This window comes from Tripterygium wilfordii, chromosome 15 (assembly GCF_013401445.1).
Source record: "Tripterygium wilfordii isolate XIE 37 chromosome 15, ASM1340144v1, whole genome shotgun sequence".
Classification (NCBI taxonomy): Eukaryota; Viridiplantae; Streptophyta; class Magnoliopsida; order Celastrales; family Celastraceae; genus Tripterygium; species Tripterygium wilfordii.
Window position 1 is genome coordinate 3,334,551 of NC_052246.1, and position 14,026 is coordinate 3,348,576.

At 38.5% G+C, this 14,026-nt stretch overlaps 2 protein-coding genes across 3 annotated transcripts; one reads left to right on the forward strand and one right to left on the reverse strand.

Annotated features, from left to right (window-relative positions):
- The first annotated feature begins 597 nt into the window (after positions 1 to 597).
- Positions 598 to 4,896, forward strand: LOC120015894 (26S proteasome non-ATPase regulatory subunit 13 homolog B). Its single transcript, XM_038868391.1, has 6 exons — positions 598 to 839; positions 1,601 to 2,047; positions 2,397 to 2,477; positions 3,543 to 3,739; positions 3,855 to 3,954; positions 4,385 to 4,896. The coding sequence occupies exons 1-6, from the start codon at positions 690 to 692 to the stop codon at positions 4,568 to 4,570; spliced, it is 1,161 nt and encodes a 386-aa protein (XP_038724319.1). The 5' UTR covers positions 598 to 689; the 3' UTR covers positions 4,571 to 4,896.
- A 543-nt stretch (positions 4,897 to 5,439) lies between these two features.
- On the reverse strand, positions 5,440 to 13,365 carry LOC119980131 (extra-large guanine nucleotide-binding protein 3). Of its 2 annotated transcripts, XM_038822792.1 has the most exons (9): positions 13,177 to 13,365; positions 11,342 to 12,432; positions 11,104 to 11,241; positions 10,400 to 10,504; positions 10,125 to 10,304; positions 9,400 to 9,577; positions 8,405 to 8,652; positions 6,743 to 6,915; positions 5,440 to 6,257 (listed from the first exon to the last, which is right to left on the reverse strand). In XM_038822792.1, exons 2-9 carry the CDS (start codon positions 12,308 to 12,310, stop codon positions 5,663 to 5,665), a joined length of 2,586 nt encoding a protein of 861 aa, XP_038678720.1. In that variant the 5' UTR covers positions 12,311 to 12,432; positions 13,177 to 13,365; the 3' UTR covers positions 5,440 to 5,662. The 2 variants fall into 2 exon arrangements, with proteins under 2 accessions (XP_038678720.1, XP_038678721.1); XM_038822793.1 differs by lacking the exon at positions 13,177 to 13,365 and having other exon boundaries at positions 11,342 to 13,037.
- Positions 13,366 to 14,026: the final 661 nt, after the last annotated feature.

A 14,026-nucleotide genomic window follows, 5' to 3' on the forward strand; every position in this document is an offset into this window, starting at 1 on the left:
CTAGATTTTTATGACTAAATATTGGAGGAGGTTTTGACGGTCCACATGGAAGAATATGTCCCTTGGTAAATATGCCAAGTTTTAGACCGAAAATAATAAAGATATGAGTTATGAATATCTCAGTTATCCCAACTATAGAGTTGGACACACGGGATAGAAGTGAATTCATAGGCTTCACATGTTTCTCATGAAATTCTATGCGCACAACTCAGTAGCTAGGATTCCTATCGTTATTGAATTTTTAGACTAGGAGGACATCTCGGACCACCTTTACTTTACTTGGCCCAGATGAAGGAATTTGTATATACTTAGGTAACATGCTAAAATCCAAACTTCTTTTTTTTATAACAACTAGAGGACGTTATCATAGTATTCACAATGAATGTCAACAATGGTTTCGTATTAGCTTCCAACATGAACAATACTTGTTTAGTTAAGAAATCCAAACCCGATAAGGCCTTGGAGCCCATACATTTGCTTGGGCCCATTTTAAATTGGGAGCCCTTTAAGATAACCAAGGCCCAAAGTTTTCTGATTTAAATTTTTTTTTTTCTGTTCTTTTCTTTGAGCTCAAGAAAAACAAAATAAAAGCAGCGTGTACACAAAAACTCAGAAATAAACAAACAACTCTCTCCTCTTCCGCTCTGAGTCGGTCTCTTTGGTTCTGGTGATAGTTGTTGAACTCAGCCATGGCAGCTTTGCAGTATCTCGAGACGCTTCGTAGCGCGCATCCGGAGCTATCGGAATGGTACAATTCACTGGCGGATCTGTACGAGAAGAAGCTCTGGCACCAGCTCACTCTCAAGCTCGAGCAGTTTGTCGCTCTCTCCGTCTTTCAGGTACTCATATTTCTATTGCTTTCTCTATGCTGATGCCTTGTATGTGTGTGTCTTGATGGTTATTGTGGCGGTTAGGGATTGTTTAGATCTCGGATGAGTTCTTCAGTTCAACTTCGTTTCCTGGAATATTTTTTTCTTGAACGGAAGTTTTGGGGGGAGTTGGGTTTTAGAAATCTGGAATTTAGGGGTTTTCGGGGGCAGTGGAACTCCGAATTTTTAGTAGTAATTAGGGTTTTGATAGGAAAATTATGCTTCTAATTGGGAGATTTTACCTTATGGGCTGCAGCTTAAGTGACAAAATAGACGAAAGTTCGTTTTTAGAGTCTCCTTTCTTCCAAGATAAGATGTGTAGTATAGCAGTACTAACGGGTTTGGCTGAGTAGAAATTTTTTATTGAAACGGTAATTCTTTTACTTTATTTCTGGATTGTTTTAGGTGTGTTAAAAGACTAATTTAGGAGGTTTTAAAGTTTATTGTGAGTTGCTACAGTGTCAAAAGCAAAAGCTATTTAAAAAAAACATTGTCATATTTGATTAGCATTCTCCCATTTACTGTGTTTACCTACAATAATGCAGTCGGCTCTATGTATTGTCTTATATACTGTTGCGTTTAATGTCTATGAATTTACCATGTTTCCATTTCCTTTGGACTATGCGTGTTTTATACATTGCTGCTATCAGTGCTATGCAATTGAAACACCACTATTTGGTTTTCCCTTGTGTGCATCTGGCATTCTCAATCTTTTATGTATCAACTGTCAGGCTGGCGATGCTCTGATACAATTATATCACAATTTCATCACCGACTTTGAGACAAAGATCAACCTTCTCAAGCTTGCACATTTTGCTGTCATCGTCTCTCGTCAGTATCCGGAGAAAGAGGCTGCCATTAGTTATCTTGAAGGGGTAATAGAAAAGCTACGAGCTACTAAAGAGAGTCGCATAGAGGAGCCTATCCTTTACATCAAAATGCAGATTGCTCTCCTCAAACTTGAGCAAGGCGATCAGAAAGAGTGCAAGAAACTCCTTGATGAGGGAAAGAGTGCTCTGGATAGTATGACAGATATTGATCCGTCTGTGTATGCCAGTTTCTATTGGGTTTCATCTCAATATCATAAATATCGTCAGGAATTTGCTGAGTTCTACAAAAGCGCCCTTCTTTATCTAGCATACACTTCAGTGGAGTCTCTGTCAGATTCATTCAAGTTGGTATGTGCCTTTGTTCGGGTTATGAAAAAGCAGCCTTTGTAATTTTGTGTTATTTCTCATACCGTTGGAATTCCATGCTAATTTTGTTATTTTATGGTTTTCCAAGTTTAAATCTATGATCTCTCCAATCTCTTTCAGCAGATAATGCCAGAAGGCCTTTTTTTAGTAATTCTGTCAAAAGTCTCTTAAAATATCTGTCTATTGACGTGTATCTTTTTGAAATGCATGAAATATATTGCTATAAATATTGGTACATTGTTTGCAAATTTGAATTTGATCTGATTTCTCATGATTTGGCATTTCTTGTAATTTATCCACAGATTAAATCTGTGCCTTGTTATATTGTTAGGATTTGGCATTTGATCTTTCCCTATCTGCGCTGCTGGGAGATAACATCTACAACTTTGGAGAATTGCTCGCTCATCCTATTGTAAGTGTGACTGACTTATAGTTTCTCATTTCATATGAAACGGTGTACCTCAAATATTTTCCTTCAACTTGTTAATGTGAATCAATCAAATTAATGTTTGTCAGTGTTGTCTTTACTCAAAAGAATCGTTGTTTTTGTGTACAAGCTTGCAGCTATAGTAATTCTTAATGATGGCATGTTGTGTGCTCAAGAAATAAGTATTTGCGGGACAATATGAGATATTGCTATAACTTAGTTCCGTGTGGTAAGATTTGGAGTTTTAATCCACAAATTTATGCCAATCAGTATTGTCTTTCCTCAAAAACATAGGCATTTATGTGGGACATATGCGGTTGAGTTTTGCGGCTATTGCTGTAACTTAGTTTTATGTGGTGAAATTTGGAGGGTAATCCACTAAGCATAGTTATGCCACTGCTTGGATTTTTCAAGCGTGAGATTTATTAGCTAGAGGCAGAGGTTGTTATGTTTGTAATTAAAGCTCAGAGAATTTTTTGAGAAGTAAATACTGGTGCAAGGTGCTTGTGTTCAGTGCACAATACATATGGCAAGGTGAGTGGTACATCATTGGAGCAATATGGTTATATTCTAATGGAGCTTGTTTTCATCACTGTGCTAGCCCAAATTCATTTAGATATAGTAAGGCCCACTTATATCTTTACTTTTCACATAAATATACCGTTCATTTATTAGTAAAAACTATAGGTTAGTGTTTACTTCCACTTTCTTGGCCCAAGTATTTATTTTTGAACCTCGAAGCTTTGTTTCTATATTAAGCACTATTTTGTTCAATATTATTGTTGGTTTGCTACTTCAGTGAGCTTGCATGAAGTAACGTGTATTTTCTAGTTTAATTTGAAAGCTGGAGTTCGTCAAAATGTGCGTACATATCTATGTTCTCTCTTGTGCACCTTCTGAATTTTTATAGTTCTCTTAAAGATTGTTTAAAATAACATATTTCTTAATAGGTACATGACAAGCATTTGCAATTGAGGGATTTATACTCATTGCATTAATTTCAGGTTTTTGTATCAAGCATTAATGAGACCTCTTTTAAATCTTGTGCAGATTAGGAGTCTCCTAGGAACAAAGGTTGAATGGCTTTACCATATTCTCCTGGCATTCAACTCTGGTGATCTGGTTCGCTATCAAGAATTATGCCGTGTGCACAATGCTGCCCTAAGTGCTCAACCAGCGTTGGTTGAGAATGAGAAGAAGCTACTGGAAAAAATCAACATTCTCTGCCTCATGGAAATTATCTTCAGGTGTGTGTGTGATATCATTGGCCTATTTACTTCTCATTAGCATGGAGGGAGGTTTAAATTTATCTATTTCTGTATGTACCTTTGCTTATTTGAAATGTGATTTGCTCTGTTGCAGCCGCCCATCTGAAGATCGAACTATTCCGTTAACTGCTATTGCTGACCGCACGAAACTCTCTATTGAGGATGTGGAGCAGCTTCTGATGAAGAGTCTCTCTGTAAGTCCATTTTCCTTTCTTATTACTCTTTAGATTTTAATCTTGGATGATCACTATGATGGTAAATTCTTCAAGACTTTTTATAAACCTGAGGATTGATTGTTATGTGTAAAACCAAGTGAAAATGAACATGTATCTGAGAAGCTTAACTGTAACGTGTAAAAGCCTAAAGAGCTGATCACATGTTTTGAGACCGTCTCGGTAGCATGGTTCCTTAAGCCAACGTTGCCTTTCTATAATTTGAAACCAGAATATTGTGGAGTCAATAAACAAGTTAACTTGAGGATTCCTTCTGAATTTTTATTCTCTTTTGTGGAGTATTCACCAACTCAAACTTGCTGATTGTATGTTTCGATACGGGCACGTGTTTATATGCAATCAATCAATAATCCTTTAGAATCTTTTGAACACTGGCCGAATACTTCTGCAGGTACATCTTATTGAGGGTATAATTGATCAAGTTGTGGGAACAGTTCATGTATCCTGGGTTCAGCCAAGAGTTTTGGGGGTTCAACAGATCACATCTTTAAGAGACCGGCTTGACAACTGGTTGGATAAAGTACACACTGCTTTGTTATCCATCGAAGCAGAAACACCAGATTTAGTTGCATCATGATTTGCTTTTTGGCTTGATTTTCTTTCTGCCCTTTGTATCAAATTTTTAATCTTAATTAGAGGCAGAAATGAGAAGACAGGACAGGGAGAGAGAGACTAGTAAGGCCCTGGATTGTCATGGCATCCCTGTACTCTTGTTTTTCATATTGCACCATCCATTTTATTTAGCCGTTTCCTGAAAGCAGCGGCTTGTTTCCTTGACTTTTGGTTGTGTTGGTTCTTAAATGGCATGCCTAGAGACATGGTGAAAAAACATCCTTCGGATTATAACCATTTTTGGAGTGGTTACTGCATTATGTGTTTATGTATTTGAGAAATGTCATCTGATGGAGTATGGTGTGATAACAAGTCCGTTTTCTTTCTTGTTTCTCTTGTTGTTGGTGTATCCTTTCTTATAGCCTTATAGGCTAAAAAACACGTCTTTCTACATGTAGCGGTAGTTGTACTTTTGAGCCTAATTTTTTATTTTTATTTTTAGCATACAGTCAAATATGTGATTCAAAAACAGAGTTCCAAGGGTGCAACTTACATAATAGTATGTGAGTATAAAAATTGCAAACATTCTGTTATTACTGCCAGGAGGTGAAGAAAATTGATTTGTGTTGGTATCCACATTTGATTCTCTTATTTTGCCTAGGTTTTTGGACATAAATTTAGCCAACCATTCACATTCAATTGATTATTAACAGTTTGATTGATTCTTTTTATTTTTTGATCGATCATTGCTAACATGTAACATACATTTGATAATGACCAACCAAACGGTCAGTTTGATAATGACCAACCAAACGGTTGGTTCAATTTGATACAGTATCTTGGACAGCCCTAACACCCAGTATCACATTCATTCCTAAGTTATATAGGCAGATGTAAATAGTAAAATTGTGAAGAGTGGCACCATAAATACAATATTTTTTGCGATTACAAAAATAAAATAGAATCTAACGAGGTCAAGCAAAAACACAATTGAAGAAAAAGATGCAGATAACCAAACCACCTTACTCAAATAAGGAAAAGAATGGACGTAACATGACCCTTTTTTTCTTCCACACTTTTTCTCCATCAATTAAGCAAATACAAATTCAAAAACAGATCACTCTTGCCTGACAAATGGGGAGGAGCTCATGTCAGTGCTGTAAAAAGAATCCTCTGCCCCACCATAGTAGGTTTCCTCTTTCTCCTCATCCCACTTCAGTATTTCTCTTATGTATTTAAATGCTTCGTCGATGGTAAGTCGATCCCTTGCCCTAGCTTGCCACACAAAAAGCTTACGGCCTGTGAGAGAAGCGTAACGGTCCTTGAACTTCATTGCAACATAATAGTATGCCTGGTGGGCAAGTGACTGATTGTTGTTATGAGGCCGCACTGGACTGAAGTCACTGAACCACTCACAAGTGCTTAGATGCACCCGATTAACCTTTTCCTCGAAGAGATCATATTTATTGAGTATCAACACGAAAGGTGTATCCTTGAAGCAAGGGTGTCTAATCATGGACTCAAAAAGTTCTTTGCTTTCCAACATCTTGTTTTGAAGTAAGGATCCACCACCACTGCTTTCTGGCGAAAACGACACCTGGTCATAGTCACTGAGAGCAACGCAGAAAACCACTGCACGTACATCTTCAAACATTTCCACCCACTTGCATCCCTCGGACATTCCCTTTGCATTTACTCTAATAAGCTGGTATCTATGAAAACAAAATACAGAACATTTAGGAATTATAGAATAACTACTAAAATATCATTTTCTAACTCAGACAACATATCAAAAATTTGCAAAGCACAGATACTACAAGTGAACACGTGACCTAGAGATAGAGTTGCAGGGGTGGAACCTAGATGTCACAAGTTCAATTCTTGAAAACAGTCTCACATCCTATCTGTTCTAGGGCCCGCCCACTGCGGGAGTCTCATGCACATTTACAAAGCATATGTATTGTAAAAGGGTCCTCTCACTTTAGTCTCCTTGTAACAAAGAAATCACTGGTGGAGTACACTAGTACAGTCATCTAAACAGTGAATGGAAGCATATGTATTGTAAAAGGGTCATGACTTTAGTCTCCTTGTCAAAAGAAATCACTGGTGGAGTACAGTCATCTGAGCAGTGAATGGTCAAATGTATTGACATAAAAACTTCTGTATATATACCAACAAAAGACAACACACTCATTACCTAGTCAAAGGCTGTGTTGGGGCTTCCATATTGTCTGCGTAGGTTTCAGACATCGGGCTACGATCATCGAGTGAGAATTCTATGAAAGCTAAACCATTCCCTTGCGTGACTCCTTCTGCATAGAGTATATCTCGTTCAGAAGGTTCATATTCATTGCTTGAGACCTCAACAGCCTGAAAATAAAGGGATCATGTTATCTAGCCACTGACCACCAAAAATGTCTAAGAAGAAATGTAACCCCAACTTTACATCAGAAGGTCCAGAGGAAATAGTAATACACAAGTGGAAACCATTCTTAGAAGGCAAATGCACAAACAATTGATAGTGGCTCAAATATATCAGCATTTACGGAGCAACAGAAAGTCAAAAAGATGAAGCATGCTCAAATACATCGAGCCACTCACCACCAAAAATGTCTAAGAACATAATGTAACCCCAACTTTACATCAGAAAGTCCAGAGGAAATACACAAGTGGAAACAATTCCTAGGAAGCAAACATATTTCTTAAATAAGGCCCTGTCTATAGGCACAAACAATTGATAGTAGCTCAAATACATCTGGCATACATTTAGGGGGCAACAGAAAGTCAGACTGATGAAGCACGTTCAATAGGTCATACAGAACAACCTTAAATACAGTGTTATCTGCAAAAAGAAAGAAAAAGAGAAAAAGGGTAATACAGAGCAACCTTAATACTGTGTTATTTTGAAAGCCTCCAAGAAACAGAAACTCCCACTGGAACTGTGCAAACAAAACCTATATCCTCAATGAGGAATAACGCCGAGATCAATATCAAGTACACCAAATAATCATATACCATCAATCACCATGTAATCCGCATTGCACAAAATATGTAGCTAAAAAGGTATCATCTCAATTCAGGAGTCACTTCTCCTCAGGAGAGGAGCCCAATACAGAAAATGCAACTAATGCTTAATGCAGACCAGGAAAAGGTTCGTGATAGGATTGTCCCACATCGAAAGATATGGGAGCTAAGATGTTGTTTATAGGGGGAGGTATGGGCCTCCCTTAGTACCCAAGGTTTTCTAGTATGGGCTGGGAGGCCTTGGGTACAGCCGGCCCATATGGGTGGGTGTCGGTTGGGCCTTGGGTGCTGAGCGTGTATGGGCACGACTCTATCAATGGTATCGGAGCATGATCCTGTTGTGCCTTCAACTTGGGACCGTGCCTGCGGAGTGGCCGGCCATGGTGCTCGACCAACGGGGGTGCGCCTGCCAGAGTGGTCGGCCATGGTGCTCGACCAACGTGGGCGTTGGTCTTGAAGGGGAGGGTATTGATAGGATTGTCCCACATCGAAAGATATGGGAGCTAAGATGTTGTTTATAGGGGGAGGTATGGGCCTCCCTTAGTACCCAAGGTTTTCTAGTATGGGCTAGGAGGCCTTGGGTACAGCCGGCCCATATGGGTGGGTGTCGGTTGGGCCTTGGGTGCTGAGCGTGTATGGGCACGACTCTATCAGTTCGCATTCAATTTTCTGGGAAAACCCTTCCCCCCTTAGAAAAAAGCAGGAGCATAGAACAGTAGAACACTTGCTAAAGAACAAATATCAATGAAAATAAAGCGGCACCATACACACTCAGTGCCTCAAATCATATTTTAATTGCTGCAAATATTAATGTCAACAAGGACTGGAAGTATACCCGGCTTAGAAAGTACTCCGTAACATCTGGAAGGAAGTGAAGCTCATCTTTTCGTTTGTATGTTTCCTGTATAGCAGGATCCTTCCACACTTCTTCTACGAGAGGCGCATACTCCCGTGTTGCGGCAGGGAAAAACGCGTCCAAATCACCAGTGGCTATTATATCGAGCAGCCAATCGGAGAAATGCTTTAGTCTCGGGTTGATAGAGTAAATACATTGATTAGATTCACCAAGGTCACTCTCTCCACCTGAAAGTAAAGTTGAAAAATATTGATTACTATATGAAGGAAACCATAGATGTCTCAACAACTTGTTTGCTTCTCTTAAATCACAATAGTGCCGATTACATCACTGCTACATTAGTAATTTAGTATTAATAAACAAAATCTCTTATCCAGCTCATAACATGTCATCACAATCCATTTTGCATATGTTGCATACTGCATGACAATCATCTAAATTAAAGTTTTCCATCAGCAATCCAAAGTTTTGGAACTACTGAATCTTAACTTTCAACAGAAATGGAGATTTCACAAGTTGATCAACATGCAAACCTTACAGAACCAGCCCAAAGACATAGATTTCAGCATTGACTTTCAGTTTTCCAAGTATATAAGGCAAGCCAACAAGAGGGACCTAGACAATTTTCTGACTAACAGCTATTCTGATCGGAAAATTTGACAATTCACTTTATTTGGTAAAAATGCATGAAATTGTGTAACTTAGTTGTACCCTGGTTGCATTTTAACGAATTACATAAGTAGGAATTGAACATTTGTTCTTAACTTGTGTAAATAACTCTCATAAAAGAAAGGAAGAAACCTGCATACAATCATTCCCAAGAAATAACGGGTCGGGTGGCATCCTTCAAATCATCATATCATATGATTTTGTTGTGTGTGTGTGTCGGTTTTGGGGGGGGGGGGGTCAACATTAGTATATCACAAGTGCATCAGCATATTCTGAGATCAGATACAAATTATATATAGATGTACCTGTTTCAGAGTTACGATCTTCGGAATCTAACGCTTTCATCCTAGAAATTGCCTCCTCCTCAAAGCGCTCCCTTCCATCAAGCAAAATGCTAAGATATCTATACACATTACTCTGGATCATCAGCTTAATATCCTGCCGTTCTTCCTCAGCAAATTGGTTCCCATACAAAAATTTAGCCTGTTCAACGAAGCAAGAACAATAAAAGAATGTCCTCAACAGTTAAGCTATAGAGAAAGAAATCATACAGAAAATATATGGACAAAATACTAGTTAAAGTTTCATATTTAAATGGAAACAATTTCAGCAACTTGGTTCGTTGTATGTGAATAATTAAATAAAAAAAATTAAATGTGATACTTTGCAAAATAAATTTTAAGAGGAAGCATGCCTTATGTACATAACCGATGCCTAACTAAATCGGCTTTCCCTGAACTTCCTAACTAAATTGGCATGAACTATGCTTTAATGGCAGGAATGTTCTTCTGTTCTCTGGTGCTGCAGTATTTCTACCACAAGTGTGCCCCAATTACAACAAACAGCATATAATATATTTTCATGTTTACTCCATCCATCAAGTGATTTAGATTTTCTTTTCTGGCTGTCCTTTACCAATCAAAATTTTGATACTGACTAGACATGAAGTAACTAACCGATATGTAAAAAGAAAATGGATCAAAGAAAAAAGAAAGAGCACATTGCTAAATCACCAAACCGAAGGTCATACCTGCTTGAAGATAGTGCTGGTCCCGGAGCCTTCCATCCCAAGTAGAAGTAGTTTTTGAACTTTTTTCTGCTCCAGATAATTTGGAACAGTAACGTAATTGCTAGCCTCATCTCTCACTCCATGAGGTTGACCATGGGGCACAGGCAGAGAGAACAAGGAACAAACAAACCGTATTGATGCCTGTCTAGCAAAGAGAAAATCCAAACTATTTTTCATACATGACATTTAGGACATAGTCTTAGCTTTCAGATATTTAAGATTCTACCAGCACTTACCTTCTCCCAAATGTTCCCCCTGATATTATTCTGGCCTTCTTCCTCATAACGACCATCATCATAGACCCAAAAGTGAGTGTCACGAGGGCACTGTACATTGGCCAGCTGAAAACGTAAAGAAACTAATTCAATGATTTATTCACTCTGACTACAAACCAAAGGAACTAAGAAATGCATGTTATAAATGTGATAGGGTTACTTTGGAAGTTCACTGTTCCGCATGAGCAGGCTTTAGTTTCAGTCCATAGACTCTCTTTTTTATGGACACTCGTTGGTTATAACTAACTAAAGGTCATAAATTACTGTGCCTCTGAGCATTACAGTAAATTCCCACACCAGCGACTGTTGCCTTTAGCTGGTTACCATAAGCCAAAGATCATTTATTTGTTTCTTGTTATAGCTACAGTTATGGTTGAACCCAAAAGAAAACGCTAAGTCTATACTATCAAAAAAGTAAACAATACTGGTTAAGAACAGTCTCTATCTTTTATTTTAGAGGTAATAATATGCCCAGGCAGACAAGTGTGCACATGCGAAATGCCATATCATGAATCAAAATGACAAATTGGAAATAAATAATACAAGTATACAACTTGATGGCTATTAGCACAAATATGTATCCAGATGTCATTAAGGAATTTTGAATATGGAAAAAAACACAAAATAAGTAAAATATTAATCAAACAGTAAAACAAGGAGCTTACTCTTAGAACCCTCAACTCAAGTTTTGTAATTTCCCGGCCATTGATGTAAACTTCAGTGTTCCCATTGCTGGCATTAGGGCTAAGTTTCCCAGTGAAATTTAAGTTTGAACTGATAATGCTATCTGGTTTTTCTCCATCCTGTAAAAAGAGAAGCACATATGTTCAAAATCATTACAGCAACTATAGAAATGATAAGTAAGGTTTCCAAGGTAATGACCTTTTAAATCATATATCTCACCTTTCCCCAGAGGCCAGATTCCTTGTCATACCAATATCTACCAGGCTTCAACTTCCGTGGGGCCAACTGGCATCCAAGCAATTCTGCCATCTCTTCTGGCTTCAAAGGAAATCCATTTACCGTCAGCTGCTCTGGCCGAAGTTGGTTGGCGGAGCATTCTTTCTCAGCCTTCATTATTTGCTTCACTTCTAATGGAATCAGCAATCTAGATAACACTCTTGAATGCTTTCCTAACTTCATTCTCTTTGACTCATCAATCGGCTCACCAATGCATGTTACACACTTACGCCCTTCAGGCATTGATCCCATTGCCCTAAGCACACAATTACTGCAATACTTGGCATCACAAACCAGGCATGATTCCTTTGTTTCCCATTTCCCCTTTCCGCACCGGTAACAACTTCTACTTTTCTTCACCTTCTTTTCTTTTGAAAACCCAACATACTCTGGATAAACAGGCTTCTCCACATCAACCTCTTTCCTCTCTGATCTATCAACAGTATTAAATGTAACAACTGCTGCTTTCCTTCCTTCGTTGGCAACTTGTTTTGGTGGATTAGTAAGATGATTATGGACAGAACCTGGAGAAGCAGAAGGTGAAGCTGAAGAAAAATCATGGTGTTGCAAGACAGACACTACAGACTCTGAGCTTGCTGACACCCTTGGAGTTTGTGTAGGTGAACTTGTCACACCACCAGCAATACAAGACACTGGCAAAGGGATTGGTTCAATTACTGGGGGACCCGAATGAGTTATTGATCTCTGCGACTCTGAAAGTGGTTCTGCAGTTGGGATTGCAGGAGAATTTACATCAAGAGGTTCGACTTTAGGGACTTCATATGAGACCGGAGGGCCCTCATACTCCATAGCAATTGAGTAATCGAGCTGAGACTCATCTTCAGGGAGAGAAGCTCCAGGTGGAAGCATCTTTCTCACCATTTCCCTCCAGCTCTCTCTCTCCTGCTCCATTTTCTTCAATAAAGGCACCAAATAGCCAAATCTTAACGATATCTTCTCAATCTATAACTGTCTATGCACCACACATGCCCTACAATCATACTCCTCGGGATCCAAATTATATGCTCCAATTCCTGTACGACTCAAAAGGATCCCAAGATCCAGAAACCAAACAATTGAACTAAGAAAGTTGAATTGAAAATTCTAGGGCATGCTTGTGATATGTTGGCAATTTAAACTGGAACGCCATCTACCAGCCGCAATCCTAGACTCAGATACCAGTAATTATTTTTGAAACTCATGGATTTTAAGAATTTCTTCCAAATTCAGATGAATCTTGAAATGAAACCAAATTCAAACATTGAAAAACAAAAACACATCTTTTATTAGCGAGAAGTACAACATCCACCTAATATTAAATCGATCGATTCTCAGTCAAACAACATATGCTCAAGTTGAAATAGCAATTAATTCAATCATTCATAGTCTAAGTATGACTTTCAGCTGGAAACCCCCAAAATCCACTGAGAATCCAACAATTTTACAGTCAAAATCAACACCACCATAATGTTCTAACTTCTAAGGTTACTAGAACAATTGGAACAGCCAATCGTACCGACGCTGAAAAGATCAAAAGTCAAAACTTGAAACCAAGCCAAATCAAAAACGAAAGAGGAACCCCAAAGTTGTATAAAACAAGACCAAACCAAACAAACAAAGACAAGACAACCCAAAAGTCGTTACAAAAAGCGAAGATCAAAAGAAAATAAAAGACGATACCAAATATACTTTTCAGTGAAAATTTTCAAACTTTCTAGAGATTTAAAATGAGAGAAAGAAAGCGACATCTTAGACAAACAAAGGGTGAGAGAGGGTACCTGAAGAAAAGGACAAAAATGGAGACAATCTGCATAGACAACTTGGGAAACTCCAACAAGAAGAAGAAGAAGAGTTAGCAGAACATTAAGAACAAGTTGGCCTTTTGAGCATCCTCTGCTATGGTTCGAGGAACCAAAGAAAGTAAAAAAAAAAAAGCCTCGAACTTTATTTATGCAAAAGATTCACATTTTTACAGAGAAAGGAAATGAGTCATGATATGGTTAAAAAAAACCTAAAAAGACAACCAAATACCATCATGAGTCATGACTCATGAGCTTTTTTTTTTTTTTGAGTACAAGTACAAACACAATATACGACACACCACCAGATCAAGCCTCTGAAAGTACAGGTGTCAACAGGCCCCACGAAGGAGGCACAAATCAAGCCCACGCAGGGGCAGACTATCAAGCCCACATAGGGGCAGACGAAGCCCACACACCTCCTTGTAAATATTCGGAGGAGGTGAGACTAGAACCCATGACCTCAGTCAGGGACATGCAAAGTCATTGCCACTCAACCAATGGCTCATTTGCCATGACTCATGAGCTTGACCAGAGAGAAAAAAACCACCAAATGGCTGGCTCCACATTCTAATCAACGTAAAGGCCAAAGGGTGAAACCGCGTGTAATGCACCTACGTCTGACAACGAGTGGATTATTTTGATGGGAGGGAGGATATATAGCGGACGACCAAGATGTTCTTGTTTTGGATATATCCACACGGCACGCGCCTTGGTGGAGCGTGGACTAAGCTTGGCATTTTTCTTTTTTCTTTTTGATAAAGTTATTTTTATTAGAAAAATGAGGACTATAATTAAATTCAGTTACGAACTTATGATAGGAATCCCG

What these genes read in the sequence shown, in the direction of transcription:
- LOC120015894 (XM_038868391.1), top strand. Translation starts at nt 690, where the DNA reads ATGGCAGCTTTGCAGTATCTCGAGACGCTTCGTAGCGCGCATCCGGAG. An exon ending in AATTGCTCGCTCATCCTATT is followed by an intron (nt 2,478 to 3,542) that starts GTAAGTGTGACT and finishes AATCTTGTGCAG; the next exon opens with ATTAGGAGTCTCCTAGGAAC. An exon ending in TTCTGATGAAGAGTCTCTCT is followed by an intron (nt 3,955 to 4,384) that starts GTAAGTCCATTT and finishes ATACTTCTGCAG; the next exon opens with GTACATCTTATTGAGGGTAT.
- LOC119980131 (XM_038822792.1), bottom strand. Translation starts at nt 12,310, where the DNA reads ATGGAGCAGGAGAGAGAGAGCTGGAGGGAAATGGTGAGAAAGATGCTT. An exon ending in TTGAGTTGAGGGTTCTAAGA is followed by an intron (nt 10,505 to 11,103) that starts GTAAGCTCCTTG and finishes TTACGTTTTCAG; the next exon opens with CTGGCCAATGTACAGTGCCC. An exon ending in CCAGCACTATCTTCAAGCAG is followed by an intron (nt 9,578 to 10,124) that starts GTATGACCTTCG and finishes TTCGTTGAACAG; the next exon opens with GCTAAATTTTTGTATGGGAA.